Source organism: Hypanus sabinus, chromosome 9 (genome assembly GCF_030144855.1).
Source record: "Hypanus sabinus isolate sHypSab1 chromosome 9, sHypSab1.hap1, whole genome shotgun sequence".
NCBI lineage: Eukaryota > Metazoa > Chordata > Chondrichthyes > Myliobatiformes > Dasyatidae > Hypanus > Hypanus sabinus.
The window spans coordinates 129,550,636-129,566,085 of NC_082714.1; the positions used below are offsets into that span (position 1 = coordinate 129,550,636).

The window sequence follows — 15,450 nt, forward strand, 5'->3', positions numbered from 1 at the left end:
AGAGATTTGGAAATCATTTGTGATATCTAAATAATGGTCTGATTCATAAAGGAATATGTTTTTCCCAGGGCTGAAATGGTTGCCACAAGAGGACACAGGTTTAAGGTGCTTAGGAGTAGGTACAGAGGAGATGTCAGGTATAAGTTTTTTATGCAGAGAGTGGTGAGTGTGTGGAATGGGCTGCCGGCAACAGTGGTGGAGGCGGATACGATAAGGTCTTTTAAGAAACGTTTGGATAGGTACATGGAGCTTAGAAAAATGGAGGGCTATGGGTAGGCGTAGTAATTCCTAAGATAGGGACATGTTCGGCTCAACTTTGTGGGCCGAAGGGCCTGTGTTGGGCAGTAGGTTTTCTATGTTTCTATGTTACTATGTTTTTTTAAGTAATTTCATCATTTGTATCAATAAGTAATACTTTGTTACTCTTATTCATACTTACTGAATTAAACTGATTGGTTTCCAGTTTGATAGAGAAAAGGAAACTAAATGCACATGTTAACCTCACCTTCACTCTACCACTAACTACTCAACCAATTTGACATTACTTCAAAGGTGACACAGTGGTGTCAAAAAACAACTTCTCCCTCAATTGTCGCAAAAACAAAGGAGCTGTTTGTGGACTACAGGAGGAATGGAAACAGGCTAACCCTATGGACATCAATGGATCTGGGATTGAGAGGGAGAACAACTTTAACTTCCTCAACATAAACAACACTGAGAATCTTTTGTGGTCTGTACATACTGGCTGTGTGGTGAGAAAGGCACAACAGCGCCTCTTTCACCTCAGACAGTTGAAGAAGTTTGGTATGGGCCCCCAAATCCTAAGAACTTTCTTGGGGCATGATGGAGAACATCCTGACTGGCTGCATCACTTCCTGTTATAGGAACTGTACTTCCTTCAATCACAGGACTCTGCAGAGAGTGGTGCGGACAGCCCAGCACATCTGTAGATGTGAACTTCCCACTATTCAGGACATTTACAAAGACTGATGTGTAAAAAGGGCCTGAAGGATCACTGGGGACCCGAGTCACCCCAACCACAAACTGTTCCAGCTGCTAACATCTAGGAAACAGTACCACAGCGTAAAAGCCAGGATCAACAGACTCCGGGACAGCTTCTATCACCCAGGCCATCAGACTGATTAATTCATGCTGACACAATTATATTTCTATGTTATAATGACTGTCTGGTTGTACTTATTATTTATTATAAATTACTATAAATTATACATTGCACATTTCGATGGAGATGTAACATCAAGATTTTTACTCCTCATGTATATGAAAAGTCTACATAATAAAGTCAATTCAATTGACTTCAGAGGAGAGGAGTACAGAGGAGATTTACCAGGATGCTGCCTGGTTTAGAGAGTATGGATTATGATCAGAGATTAAGGGAGCTAGGGCTTTACTCTTTGGAGAGAAGGAGGATGAGAGGGGACATGATAGAGGTGTACAAGATATTAAGAGGAATAGACAGAGGGGACAGCCAGTGCCTCTTCCCCAGGGCACCACTGCTCAGTACAAGAGGACATGGCTTTCAGGTAAGGGGAAGGAAGTTCAAGGGGGATTTCAGAGGAAGGGTTTTTACTCAGAGAGTGGTTGGTGCGTGGAATGCACAGCCTGAGTCAGTGGTGGAGGCAGATACACTAGTGAAATTTAAGAGACTACTAGACAGGTATATGGAGGAATTTAAGGTGGGGGGTTATATTGGAGGCAGGGTTTGTCAACAGGTGTCTGTCGTTTGGCAATTTCCTTTTAAGTTTTTCTAGTCTGTAACTGCACAAACATGCACTTTCACAGTGAGATTCGACACCAAACATGTCGGTTGTTTTCTGTAGATGTGTCCTGCACATGCCCAGTAGGAGGAGATTCGCCCAAATACCCATTTTAATGTGGATGGAGGTATTTTCAAAAATGCTTGGTGTGGATGTCTGTCGTTTTTACGTGAAACTGGTGTTTTCAAAATTAACCAGTCTAGTGTGGGCGTAGCCTAAGAAAGAATCCATCAACCTAGCTTTCAAAGTGACCAAGAGGCACTTAGTCATTAATATCTTCCTTTGTTAACATTGCCCGAGACTAAGTAAGAATCCAGCTGCCATCAGTAAACATTCTGCAGAGTTTACTCTGTACAAATATTCTACAAACATTAGCCACTAATATACATACATACCCCACATGCTAAGACTTCAGAAAGATTTAAATTGTCATTTTATCCTCCAGGCATTCATCCAATATTTTACAAAACTTAGTACAACACATGGGTTTTAACGTCCTTTATTTAAACAAAGTGGTTGTCTGGTACCCGTGTGTGATGGAACAAACAGTTCCATGGCATTTATTGGGGGATCTTGGTGTGCCTTCCCAAGGGTAGATATAGGAGTAGTGTCATCACTCATCACACCAGGATTTCACAAGGTCTATAATAGAATGGTAACTAGGAAATAAGAAATACATATTTTATGCATACTGTATATCTAATGATTAAACAGTTCAGCGCTGAAACATATCTATAGGTTTACATATTAACAAAACAACAGCTAATGAATTAGGTAAGGACTTGAACAGATCTGATAAATAAACTTAACAGAACAATAAGGACAACTAATCTTCAAAAATTGGTGAAGATGAAGGTCTGATGCTTTCTCACTCAACCTACTGGTACTTTTTTCATAATCTTCTGAACTAAGTTACCTTGCTTGTCATAATCTATTCAAAGAACATGGCTTATTTTCCAATTCTTCCTAACACCAAAGAAGCTTATTGTTGCAGCCTCTCTATTCTAAATATGAATTTGCAATGGTCGGCATTTACTTGTACATGTTCTACATGCAGCTGGTCAGCGAAAACTTCACCCCTCCAAGTCTAAGGGTTGTTAGTGATTATTCGAGTTTTGTATGATGTGGATATAATGGGTATTAAATCAAATGAGAATCAGTCTTCATAAAAACAATAATCAGTTTAAAATTAAAAGGACAGCTTTTTTAAGGAAACTTGTCTACAGAGCACAAGTTTATAGCAGAAAGATGTTCAAGATGAATCAGCCAAACTTATGACAATGAACTAAATTAATTGGCATGCATCTCACCAAGCAGTTCCTGTACTACTCAATAATGCATCCAGACAGGACACTCTAGATGGTGCTCCTTTAAAAAGTTGTTAGAAAGGGGGTGGGGAGCCACGCGTGCCTCAGTCTATCTCAAAGTGTAAATGCTGTTGTGCTTTATTCCCTAATGAGGAGGTGTTGTAGGTCCAGGTTAGGTCATCCATTATGCGCACCCAAAGAATATTATACTCTTTCCACAGCAGAGCCATTGATATACAGTGGAGAGTGGTTGACCTGTGCCTTCCAGAAGTCTGCAATCATCTCTTTTCTCTTGTTTACTAAGTACAACAAACATGCTTACGGACATAGTTGTCCTATCTATCAATAACTGGGATATTTGTGTACTCAGAGAGTCAGCCCTCAAACATTAAATGTGTGTCTGAGTTCTCTCTCCTCAGAATGTTTTTAGACTATCAAAAACATCTTGTTTTTATCTGCCTCTTTGAAATGGGGAAAAATTAGGTTCAGGAGGTAGAGAGGAAAATAAATAAGGAGAAGGGAAATGTATAGGGAAATAAGACCAAGAACTGGCATAGACTTTTGAGCTGAATAGCATTCATATCTTGAGCAAACAAACAATGCACAAAAATATATTGATTATTTTTCATTACTGTTTAATAACAAACACCAATAAAAAGCTATTTTAGCATGAATAGTTGTTACAGAATGAGTATATGTTTTGCAATTGGTGTAAGTAATGAAAAGTTGCTCTGTGCTTATCTCAGTTCTATTCACAAATTCCAAAATATGCAAATCATAGAAGAATAAATAAAATTGTCAAATGTGAGCAACTTATCTGATTTTATTGGCATCAGATGTGACACCAAAACTTCTTTCGAATCTAAAAACTTTGCTTACGATTTTGCTTAACGATGATTACTCCCGTAAATGTGTGCAGCTTCTTTAACACAAACATAAGGAAATATGAAAATAAAGTCAGAGGTGCATTTAGATTTGCAATATTATGTCAAACTAATTCTGAGATGCTTCTTGAATTGATATTTACTGAAAGTGTAACCAAAAGACTAGTTCAGGTTTTTTTCATAAGTGTTACTTTAAAAGTCTTTAAAAAGTTTTGCTTTTATTTTAAAGTTTCAAAAATATTGTCATGTATTTTAGCAATGTTTAAAGAGTAGCTTATTTTCTATATTGTTACTCCAGATTATTTTCCCCACTTTCCATTAGATTGCACTTTAGTAATTCGTTATCAGGCAGAGTCGCTGTTCAGATAGAGTACAGATACAAATAATGAAAAGGTTTAGGAAAATTCACTGGCACAATCTGGCAACAAACAGATGAAAACACAGGACTGAAATACACTGAGCAATAAACAGAGAGGCAGATGATAGGTGGAGAACCATGACACACAGGTGGCAGCAATACAGATAACTGGCCCTGGCAATCAGATTTCCCTCAGCACTGTGCTGATGGATTTAATGATATTGATACAGAAGTTCTGTGGAAGTGAAAAAGAGGCATATAGCTTGGTGGTTATGGCCACTTTATTAAGTGTTACAAGAAAGAAGAATAAACAGGGAAAGGATAAAGAAGAAGAAGTTGTGGTCGTCTCTTACTCAGACGAGAGATAAAGCAAATTCAGGTGAAATAAAATAGCCCGATTCAAGTGGTGTGCTGCAGAAAGACTAAAAATCTTCTAGAAAAATACAGAAGCAACTGTCCCATAATTACTGGAAAATTCACTGATTATATATACACTCCTGACCCTAACATAGTGGCCACTGCGTGTATGTTTGTTGTCTTCTGCTGATGTAGCCCATCTACTTCAAGGTTGGACATTTTGTGCACCCAGAGATGCTCTTCTGCCCACCACTATTGTAACACATGGATATTTGAGTTACCATTGCCTTCCTGTCAGCTTGAACTAGTTTGGCCATTCCCCTCTGAGCACTCGCATTTTCGCCCACAGAATTCTCGCTCACTGGATTTTTTTTTTTTTTGGTTTTTTTGCACCATTCTATTCACAAGGGATTGTAGTTCATGAAAATTCCAGGGAGATTAGTAGATTCTGAGATACTCAAATGACCCCACCTGGCACCAACAATCATTCCACAGTCGAAGTCACATTTCTTCCCAATTCATGAGAATAGGTTGAGTGAACTTGGCTTTTTCTCCTTGGAGTGATGGAAGATGAGAGATGACCTGATAGAAGTGTATAAGATGATGAGAGACATTGACCACGTGCATAGTCAGAGGCTTTTTCCCAGGGCTGGATTGGCTAGCATGAGAGGGCATAGTTTTAAGGTGCTTGGAAGCAGGTACAGAGGAGATGTCAGGGTAAGATTTTTTCCGCAGAGAGTGGTGAGTGCGTGGAATGGGCTGCTGGCAATGGTGGTGGAGGTGGATACGATAGAGTCTTTTAAGAGACTCCTGGACAGGTACATGGAGCTCAGAAAAATAGAGGGCTATGTGTAACCCTAGGTAATCTTTAAGGTAAGGACATGTTTGGCACAGCTTTGTGGGCCGAAGGGCCTGTATTGTGCTGTGGGTTTTCTATGTTTCTATGTTCTGATGTTTGGTTTGAACAAGAACTAAATATCTTGACTATGTCTGCCTGCTTTTATGCATTTGGTCACTGCTTCATAATTAGATATTTACGTTATCATGCAGGTGTATAGGGGTACCTAAGAAAGTGGCCACTGCGTGTACCATTGTGAATTATTCTATATTTTCATACAGCATGTCCCCCTTCACTATTTATTGCACCTAGTGTCTGCTCTCTAATATTTCATTTTAATGCATCGCCTACTCCCAAAATAATTTAAACTTTCCTCCAGTTAACTTCTTTGCAACAGTATTACCTTCAGTTATGTTGGCATATGGGTTGTTCATCTTACTTATTTCCTGCTCACCCATACCTGGTCCCAATGCCCCAGGAATTTGAAGCTGTCCCTCCAGTACTATTTTTCAAGCCACCTATATGACCTGTTTTATCTCATTGCTACAAGACCCACCAGCACATCCCGCTAGAAGAATTTCAGATGGGAAACAGTTTATTTACAACACCAGCTCCTGAAATCCTGCATGGAGACCTCATCTTCTTTGCTCCCCATCACAATTCCTACACAAACTTACTAATGTTCCATTTTCTTCTGGATAATACATTTTGATAAACTTTATCAGTCATCTTGTTCTTCCTAGCAGAAATGTTCAGTGAAAATAAATTATGAATTCAGTGGAATAAAATTTTAGATGTTGTCATCCTACCCAATATAGACCATTTAGTTCATTTCAGTGACATGTCTATGTCTATCAATGTAAAATATTTAAGAATAAAGAAAATGCTGAGTGGTAATAGATTTTAGTGGTAATAGATAATAGTGGTAATAAATTTTAATTATATTGTCAATTAAGTTAATAAAAGTTACAAAAGTATTAACACTTTACAAATGAATATAGGACTTAGAACATGGAGCATAGAAATCTGCTGCACATTACAGCCCTTTCAGCCTACAATGTTGTGCTGACCCTGTAACCTACTCGAGAAACTGCCTAGAATTTCCCTACAGCACAGTCCTCTATTTTTCTAAGCTCCATTTATCTATCTAAGAGTCTCTTAAAAGACCCCATTGTATCCGCCTCTACCACTGACACTGGCAGTGCATTCCATGCACCCACCACCCTCTGTGTGAAAACCTTACCTCTGACACCCCCTTGTACCTACTTCCAAACACCTTAAGCTATGCCCTCTCATGTAAACCATTTCATGGGAAAAAGCTTCTGGCTATCCACACGATCAATGCCTCTCATCATCTTATGCACCTCTATCAGGTCACCTCTCATCCTCTGTCGCTCCAAGGAAAAAAAAGGCTAAGTTCACTCAACCCATCTCATAAGGCATGTTCCCCAATCTGGGCAATGTCCTTGTGAATCCTCTCTGCACTCTCTCTGTAGTATCCACATCCTTCCTGTAGTGAGGTGACCAGAACTGAACACAGTATTTCAAATGGAGTCTAACTAAGGCCTCATAGAGCTTTAACATTACCTCATGGCTCTTGAACTTCATCTCAAGTTTGGTGGAGGCCATCACAACATATTTCTTCTTAACAATGCTCACAACCTGCACAGCAGCTTTGAGTGTCCTATGGACAAGATCTTGCTGATTTCCACTGTTACAAAACCCCGTAACTGGGTCACTTACCGGCAAAGATAGAGAGGTCCGTTGAAGTCTGATGGTACTATTTTCAACAGTATTTATTGATAAAGGGGCACAAAAAATAAGATTAATGCAAACATACAGATAATATACGTTGTCAATACTAAATCTAAAGCGTGGGTATAATAATAATCAATAAGAAATAGCTCTATCATTGTCTAGGGGATAGTGTATTGTCCGATGGAAATATAACAGTCACTGTTAGTTCATTCACGCAGCAGCGTTTTGGGTTTAAGAGAGCAGCGGTTTAAAACTTGCCCAGGTCTTTTATGAGGCCAATCCGTTGAGTCAGGGGAGTGGGTTTCCCCGTTGTTAGCTAAAAGCCATTTTCCATGGTTCCAGCCACCAGTTCCAGCAACGGAAGTGAACACACGTGGCCTCCTTCAGATGACTTCCTGCTGTTACGTGGTTGCTTAACGTTTCTTCTGGTGCGTCTGAGGGGCTGTTCCTACAGACCCTCTTTTATCCCGACTTGCAGGATCGTAGATGACAATCAGGTTGGGGGTGTGCACTCTCTCCCTCAACCAGCCCACTTTGCCTGAGGCCGTTCACGTAGCATAGTTTTTAATCCACAACTTCGCCTTCCGGAGACAATGGCCATGTCCCGTAGCTTTACATCGCCGGGGAAACGAGACATTCTGCATGTCTCTTCTCTCATTTCCTGGGCCCCTTGACCCAACCCAACAGTGATCTTGTGATTCTCACAAAGGAGGGGGCTACGGACGTAACACCACACTGCCAAGAGTCTTACCATTAATATTATATTCTGTCTTCAATCTTAACCTACTGAAATGAACCACTTCACAGTTATCTGGATTGAACTCCATCTGCAACTTCTCAACCCAGTTCTGCATCCTATCAATGTCCTGCTGTAACCTTTGACAATCTTCCAGACTATCCATAACACCCCCAACTTTTGTGTCATCAGCAAGCTTATTAACCCACCCTTCTATTTCATCATCCAGGTTATTTATAAAAATCGCAAAGAGGAGGAGTCCCAGACCAGATCCCTGCAGAATACCACTAGTCACCGACCTCCATGCAGAATATGAACCATCTGCAATCACCCTTTGCCTTCTGTGAGAAAGCCAGTTCTGGATCCACAAAGCAAGATCCCTTTGGATTCCATGCCTCCTTACTTTCTGAATGAACCTTGCATGGGGAACTTTTTCAAATGCATTTCTGAAATCCATAAGCACTACATCATCTGCTCTACCTCCATCAATGTATTTTGTTACATCATCAAGGAATTCAATCAGGCTCATAAGGCACAACCTGCCATTGACAAAGCCATGTTGTCTATCCTTAATCAGATTATGTCTCTCCAAATGCTCATAAATCCTGACTCTCAGGATTTTCTCCAACAACTTGCCCACCACTGAAGTCGGACTCACTGGTCTTTAATTTCCTGGGTTATCTCTATTCCCTTGCTTGAACAAGGGAACAACTTATGCAAACTTTCAATCCTCTGGTACTTCTCCCATTCCTATTGATGATGCAAAGATCATTGCCAGAGGCACAGCAGTCTACTTCCTCACTTCCCACAGTAGCCAGAGGTATATCTCCTCCAGTCCGGCGACTTACCTATCTTAATACCTTTCAATAGCTCCAGTACGTCCTCTTTCTTAGTATCTATACATTCAAACATTTCAGTCTGCTGTAAGTCATTCCCACAATTGCCAAGGTCCTTGAGTACCACCTCTACCTCCTCCGGCTCCAGGCATTTTTCCACTATTGCACTTGACTGATCCTATTCTCACACGGCTCATCCTCTTGCTCTTCACATATTTGGGGTTTTCCTTAATCCTGCTCACCAAGACCCTCTTATGGCCCATTCTAGCTCTCTTGATTTCTTGAGCTCCTTCCTGGCACCCTTGTAATTTTCTAGAGCTCTAACTGTACTAGTTTCTTGAACCTTTCGTAAGCTTTTCTGTTTTTCTTAGCTAGATTTTCTACATCTTTTGTACGGCATGGTTCTTTTATCCTACCATCTTTTTCCTGCCTCAATGGAACATACCTATGCATAATGCCACACCATGCAGAACATGTTTGAAGTTTCACAAAAAAACGTTAGCCAACTCATGATTGTATTATGACCTTGCAAATTTTTATCTCATAGATTTGCTCATCAACTTCCTGTCTTTGCAACTGGTGTTTCTGCCTTTTGAATTTGAAGTTAGCATCTCATTTTGTCTAAACAGTTACCAAGTGTGAGCTTGGGAAGATAAGCCTGGTTGTCAAAGAAACAGCCAAGTGCACGATACTTTCGACAGAAACTTAAGAAATTAACAGAAGTAGATTTAGCATGTAAATTCTGTCAGTCAGTTAGTTATCACTAAACATGGAATGCATGGAGAAAGATCAGATCCTAAAATAAAATTATCAGTAAGGGCAAAAATTCTTGGAGTGAGCACTGAAGTCTGGAGTCTTAGATTCTCACATTACATCAGTGCAAAGCAGAATCTTATTTCTGGAGGATGGAGTTTCGGTCACCTCCACAATAGAGCAGTAAGCAACAAACCGTAGGGTGTGCCTAAGATCAGCCTCAGGTTCTGAGGCTAGAAAACTGTGAGTGACAGTGAGACTTCTGTGGGTGCAGCAATTATGGCACAAGAGGGGTTATATCAGAGGCATTTCAGGTCAATGAGGCTGAATATCTCACAAATTCTGTGTGTAACATCACAATTGTCATTTTGGGCTGGTGGGGGAGAGGGTGTTGTGCTGTAAGAAAAGTGGTAGGGAGATTTACAAGATACGTTTCCTAGAAATAAGCACAAAATTGCCCTATTTTGGGTTGTCCTGATTTTGAACTATGATTTTTTTGAAGCTGTGTGAATGAATTTTAGGTACTCTCCATTATTTTTGTTAAATTTTTTACCTTTGAGTTTTAGATCTTTCCAGTGAATATTAGTTCAGAATGGGAATATGCAGATATTTTGCACAATAATTCTCCAAGGAGGATAAAAGGCCAAAAATGGTCCAGAAAGCAATCAAAAACTAGCCAAGGAATTGTCCTCCTGATTAGTACCTATCATTGTCACTCAGATGGTGATTAAGTACTCCTCTATGTTGCATAACACATTTTTTTAGATTATGGACAGCATGAAAAACAAGTTTTTTTTTACTGTGCCTCTGTATATGTGACAAAAATAAATCACTTAACCAATTTACTAGTAGAGGAAGAAAAAGCACAATTATGAGGTCATAGACTTTAGGAGGTCAGATTAGGCCACATAAATCCCTTACATTACATCAACATTTCTGGATCCCTGACATTTACTAAATATATCCTTCTGGAAGTCGACCTCCTAAAGTGCATAACCTCATTGTCCCCTGAAAGTGGCAAAATGAGTGTGCAGTGAAAAGGGCAGTTAGTATGCTGGCCTCAGAGGTTAATGCATCAAGTGTAAGAGTTTGACAAAACATTAGTCAGACTGCACTTAAGAATGGTTACACTTCTGTTGGCTAAAGGGAGGAAGGATGTGGTAATAATAGGGAGAGTGCAGAAGCAACTCACCAAGATGTTGCATGAAATGGAGTGCTGTGTTTTAACAAGAGATTAGTTCAGCTAGTTGATTCTCACCGGAACAAAGGAGGCAGAGGAACGTTATAGAGGTTTATAAAATGAGTAGAGTCATAGAGAGTATAGGTAGTCAAACTTTTTTCCACAGCACAAGGGAGTCAAAAACTAATGGATACAGGTTTAAGGTAAGATAGGTGAAATTTAAAGGAAATCTGAAGGGTAGGTTTTTTTAACACAGGATTCAATGAATATTTTGCATGTGCTGCTGGATGAAATGGAAGGCAGAGGTACAATTAAAATGCTTAAAAGGCATTTGGATAGGTACTTGGGTTGGAAAAGTGTGGAGAAATATGGGCCTAATGTAAGAAAATAGGATTAGCATAGATTGACATCATGGAAAACATGGAAGAATTGGGTATGTTTCTATACTATCATTTCATGAAAAGAACAGTTTCTAATGAGTTTAAGATTTTAAACACTAGTGAGAATCAAATTGATGACAAAATAATCAGGAGAGAGATGAAAACTGGAAAAAGAGATAGTGAGAATAAATGAGAAAAGACCTGCTGCCATCAGAAATGGAAATCCAGAAGAGTTCTAAATGCATAGATTTCATTAAAAAAATGCTTGGAGAAATGAGACCTACTAAGCATGAAAATGGGAATTTGCAATGAAGATGGGAAGGGAGTACCTCCAAAGTAATAGTGGACAAAACAGATTGAAAATTAATTGTACAAAACTATTAGAAAAGGTGTTAGAAAACATAATTGGAAGTAGATAAGTCACCAGAATCAGTTGGGATGCATCCCAGGGTTTTGAGGGAAGTAGGGACGAAAAGTGCAAGGCTACAGTCCAGAAATATTTAATGCTTTTGGACACAATGGTGATATTGGAGAAGTGGAAAGTTGCGAACATTTCTTCCATGTTCAAAAAAGGGAGTGAGAGTAAACATCAATGATGGGAAACCTCACAGAAACATTGAACCAAGTCAAGATTAATAGACATCTGGGAAAAAATAGATTAATTAAGGCAAGCAAACATGGATTTGTTGAAGGTAAATCAGATTTAATAGATCTTTTTGATGTAAATTGATCAGGATACTGCAATGTGCAGTACATGGATTTCCAAAAAGCTTTTTTTAAGACCCACATGACATGTTTATCAGCAAAGTTGAAGCACAGGGCATAAAGGGATAGCATGTGCAAGGAATTGGCTAAACAATAGACATCAGATTGTTGCAGTGAATGTTTTCTGGAGGAAGATGAGCAGTACTGTTTCCCACAGAATCATCTTAAAAAACTATATTAATAATCTAGATTCAGAGGTGAAAACCACAATGTCTTAATTTTAGATGACAGGAAACTTTGCAGAATTGTAAAGTGCAATAAGAACAAAATTCAGCTAAAGAAGGATGTAAACAGATTGGTAAAACGGGCAGATGGATGGCAAATGAGGTTTAATGTCCAGAAATGTGAGACAATGTATTTTGATAAAATAATAAGTTGGGGAAATATTGAATAAAGAATACTGTTCCAAAGGGAAGGATGAACAAAGGAGCCAGAGAGTTTGGATGCATATCATTGAAAGCAGCAGGGTAGTCTGAGAATACACAATTCTGAGTTTTATCAATACAAACATGGATTATAAAAGTAAATGTTTTTTTGAAGCTCTATAAAACTGTAGTCCAGCCCCTACTGATGTATTATGTTCATCTCTGATCATCATATTGTAGGGTGGATGTGGAGGCATTGGAGAGTATTCAAAGAACTATGAGAATAGTTTCTGGGACGAGAAATTACAATTGGATTTGGTAAAACTGCTTGCTTTGGAGGGAAAGTATATGGGAGAAATATATAAAATGATGAGAGGTCTGGACTGAGTGAATGATGGGAAGCTGTGGTAGGCAACTGAAGATCACAGGTAAAAAGTGAAAGAGAAGAGAATTAATAAAGTACAAAGGAAAACATTTTACATTGGAAAATGTAGATATGGCAGAGGTGAGATCCATAGTGGAAATGAATAAATATAGTGGGGGAAAATTTGCAAGGCTATGGAGAAGGGGTAAGTGGGTGAAACAAGAGGGGTGCTATGGTAGACAGCCAGTGCAGACACAATGAGCTGACTGACTTTCTTCCGTGTTGCAAACATTATATGATTAATAATTTTATTCAATACACACAAATGCTGGAGGAACTCAGCATGTCAGGCTATGGAAGGGAATAAACTGTTGACATTTTGGGCCACGATCTTTCATTGGCATTGGAAAGGAAGGGGAAGAAGCCAGAATAAGAAGAGGGGAAGGAGTAAAACTGACAGGTGATAGGTGAAACTAGGTGAAGGGAAATGAAGTAAGAAGCTGGGAGGTGTTATGTGGAAGAGGTAAAGGGCTGACGAAGAGGGAATCTAATAGGGCCAGACTGTAGACTATAAAAGAAAGGGAAGGAGGAGGGGCACCTTCGTTCTGTCCACCACAAAAGATAGGATCTTTTGGTGGCTACCAATTCCAACTTCCCATTCCCATTCAGACATGTTGGTCCATGTATTCTCTACCATCATGATGAAGCCACACTCAGGTTGGAGGAGCAACACCTCATATTCTGTCTGGCTAGCCTCCAACTAGATAGAATGAACATTGAATTTTACAAATTTCCAGTATTTCTCCCTCCCATCCTCCTTCTCTCTTTTCCCATTCCCTATTCTGGTTACCCTTTCACTTCTCCTCATCTGCCCCTCCTCCTTTCACTTCTTCCAGGGTTTACTGTCCTCCCTATCAGATTCTCTCTTCAGTCCTTACAGTTGAATACAGCTGTACTATTGTTACAGTTAAAGCATGGGATCCTTGTACACTTCTCAGCTTTGTTACTCCAGCAAAACCATTAAACAATATCTTGTAAAATGTTATTTCCAGACAAGCAGAATATGTTGAATTTTGTGTCACCATTAGTTAATTCACCTCAGGAGAAATTAACCTCTAGGTTCCTGCATCCATCTCTACCAATTCCTTTCGAGTGTTTCACTGAATTACCAGTGACAGGAAAAAATTATCCAAAATAGGAAATCTATTTTCAGCACTCATTGTTATAATTTGAGTTACTCTTTAGAATAAAATAAACATTTTGTTGTCATAAGGCCCGAGTAATATTGCTCACAGCAGTATCATGAGGGATTCTCATGGTGGCACATTTCTACAATATAACTACAGTATATCAGATCACTGCTTCAGAAAGCATATGCAATACCCACCGATTGGTCAACCTGACAGCAGTGATGGGGAAGTTACTGAAGCAAATTGTGAGGGGTAGGAACTAGCCACATTTGGACAAACAATACCTGATTGGGAGTCAGTATGGCTTTGAGTGTGGAAAGTTGTGTTTCATGGAACTTTTAGTGCTTTTGAAGAGTTAATCAAACATGTAGATGCAGGTATGATAGTGAGCGTCACCTATATGTGTTTTTACCAAGGCCTTTGTAAAGGTCCCGCATGGAAATTTAGGTACTGTGGGGTGCAGGAAGATTTAGTTGTATTCAAAATTGACTCAGAGATGGGAAGCAGAGGATGATGGTTGAAGGTTATTTCTTCATATAGAGTCGATGTTGTTGCCCTTGTTATTCATTATTTGTACAAGTGATTTGGATGCCAAACACAAGGCTGTAGATGTCACAAAATTGAGAGTTGATGCGAATGGTACAGATCATTATAGATGACAGGTGGACTTTCATCATTTCTGAAAATGGGCCGAGGAGTGTTGGTGACCCTAAGTAAGGGTCTCAGCCCGAAATATAGATAGATAGATAGATACTTTATTCATCCCCAAAGGGAAATTCAACATTTTTCCAGTGTCCCTATTGTAGCAAAACTAATTACATACAGTATTTAACTCAGTATAAATATGATATGCATCTAAAATCACCCTCCCAAAAAGCATTAATAAATAGCTTTTAAAAAGTTCTTAAATAGTTTACTAAAGTGCATTGAGTGGTATTTTATTCCCCTCCACAGATACAGCCTGACTTGCCGAGTAAACCCAGCACTGTCTAGCAGTGTTACCGTAAACGCATTTCCCTTTAAGAGGGCGGATCCTGTGGCTTCGCCTCCGGAGAATAGGCCAATGGAGTTGGAAGGTGTGGCCGGAAGGGGTGGGAGTTGATGAAGATGTCGCTGGATGGTTGTGTCCGATTCCTGCTCCGTTTTCACCAGTCATGGCTGTGCCGGTATCCGGCTTTTCAGCTCGCTGCCATCACTTTGGGGGGCTCGATTCTCAAAGACACGCTGGTCTTGCCTGAGTCTTACTTTTCCAATCGACGCAACGCGCTCAACGTGTGAGTATTGAAGGAGCCGGGGAGTATGGGGGGACTCGGCATCCCGGGGTTGGGGGGGAATCCTGGGCATCCAGCGTACCCCGCCTCACCTAAAAAGTGCTAGGAGTGCATTCCATATATGGAGGTGGAGCAGACCGCATTGCTAATGTTAAAGACAGGCTGAACAAGCTTGAATCAGGTCCTAGATTCGAATAACTCAATCTGCTTTTAGATTGTGTTCCGTTTCATTTTAATGTTGCTCTAAACGTTTCCGCCTGCTCCAAATTTAGTTGTTGGAAAAGGGTGCGGTATCTACCCACTGTGATTTGAAAACCGTCTAATGAATAT

General features: G+C 39.8%; 1 protein-coding gene across 3 annotated transcripts in view; it reads left to right on the plus strand.

Moving 5' to 3' along the window:
* The window catches only part of fitm2 (fat storage inducing transmembrane protein 2), a 150,269-nt gene that overhangs the window by 121,457 nt on the left and 13,362 nt on the right, over positions 1 to 15,450 (plus strand). For all 3 annotated transcript variants that reach the window (XM_059980567.1, XM_059980568.1, XM_059980570.1), the window contains one exon: positions 14,804 to 15,123. In XM_059980567.1, the coding sequence (XP_059836550.1) occupies positions 14,951 to 15,123 (173 nt within the window). In that variant the 5' untranslated portion in view covers positions 14,804 to 14,950. The remainder of the gene's footprint in view (positions 1 to 14,803; positions 15,124 to 15,450) is intronic.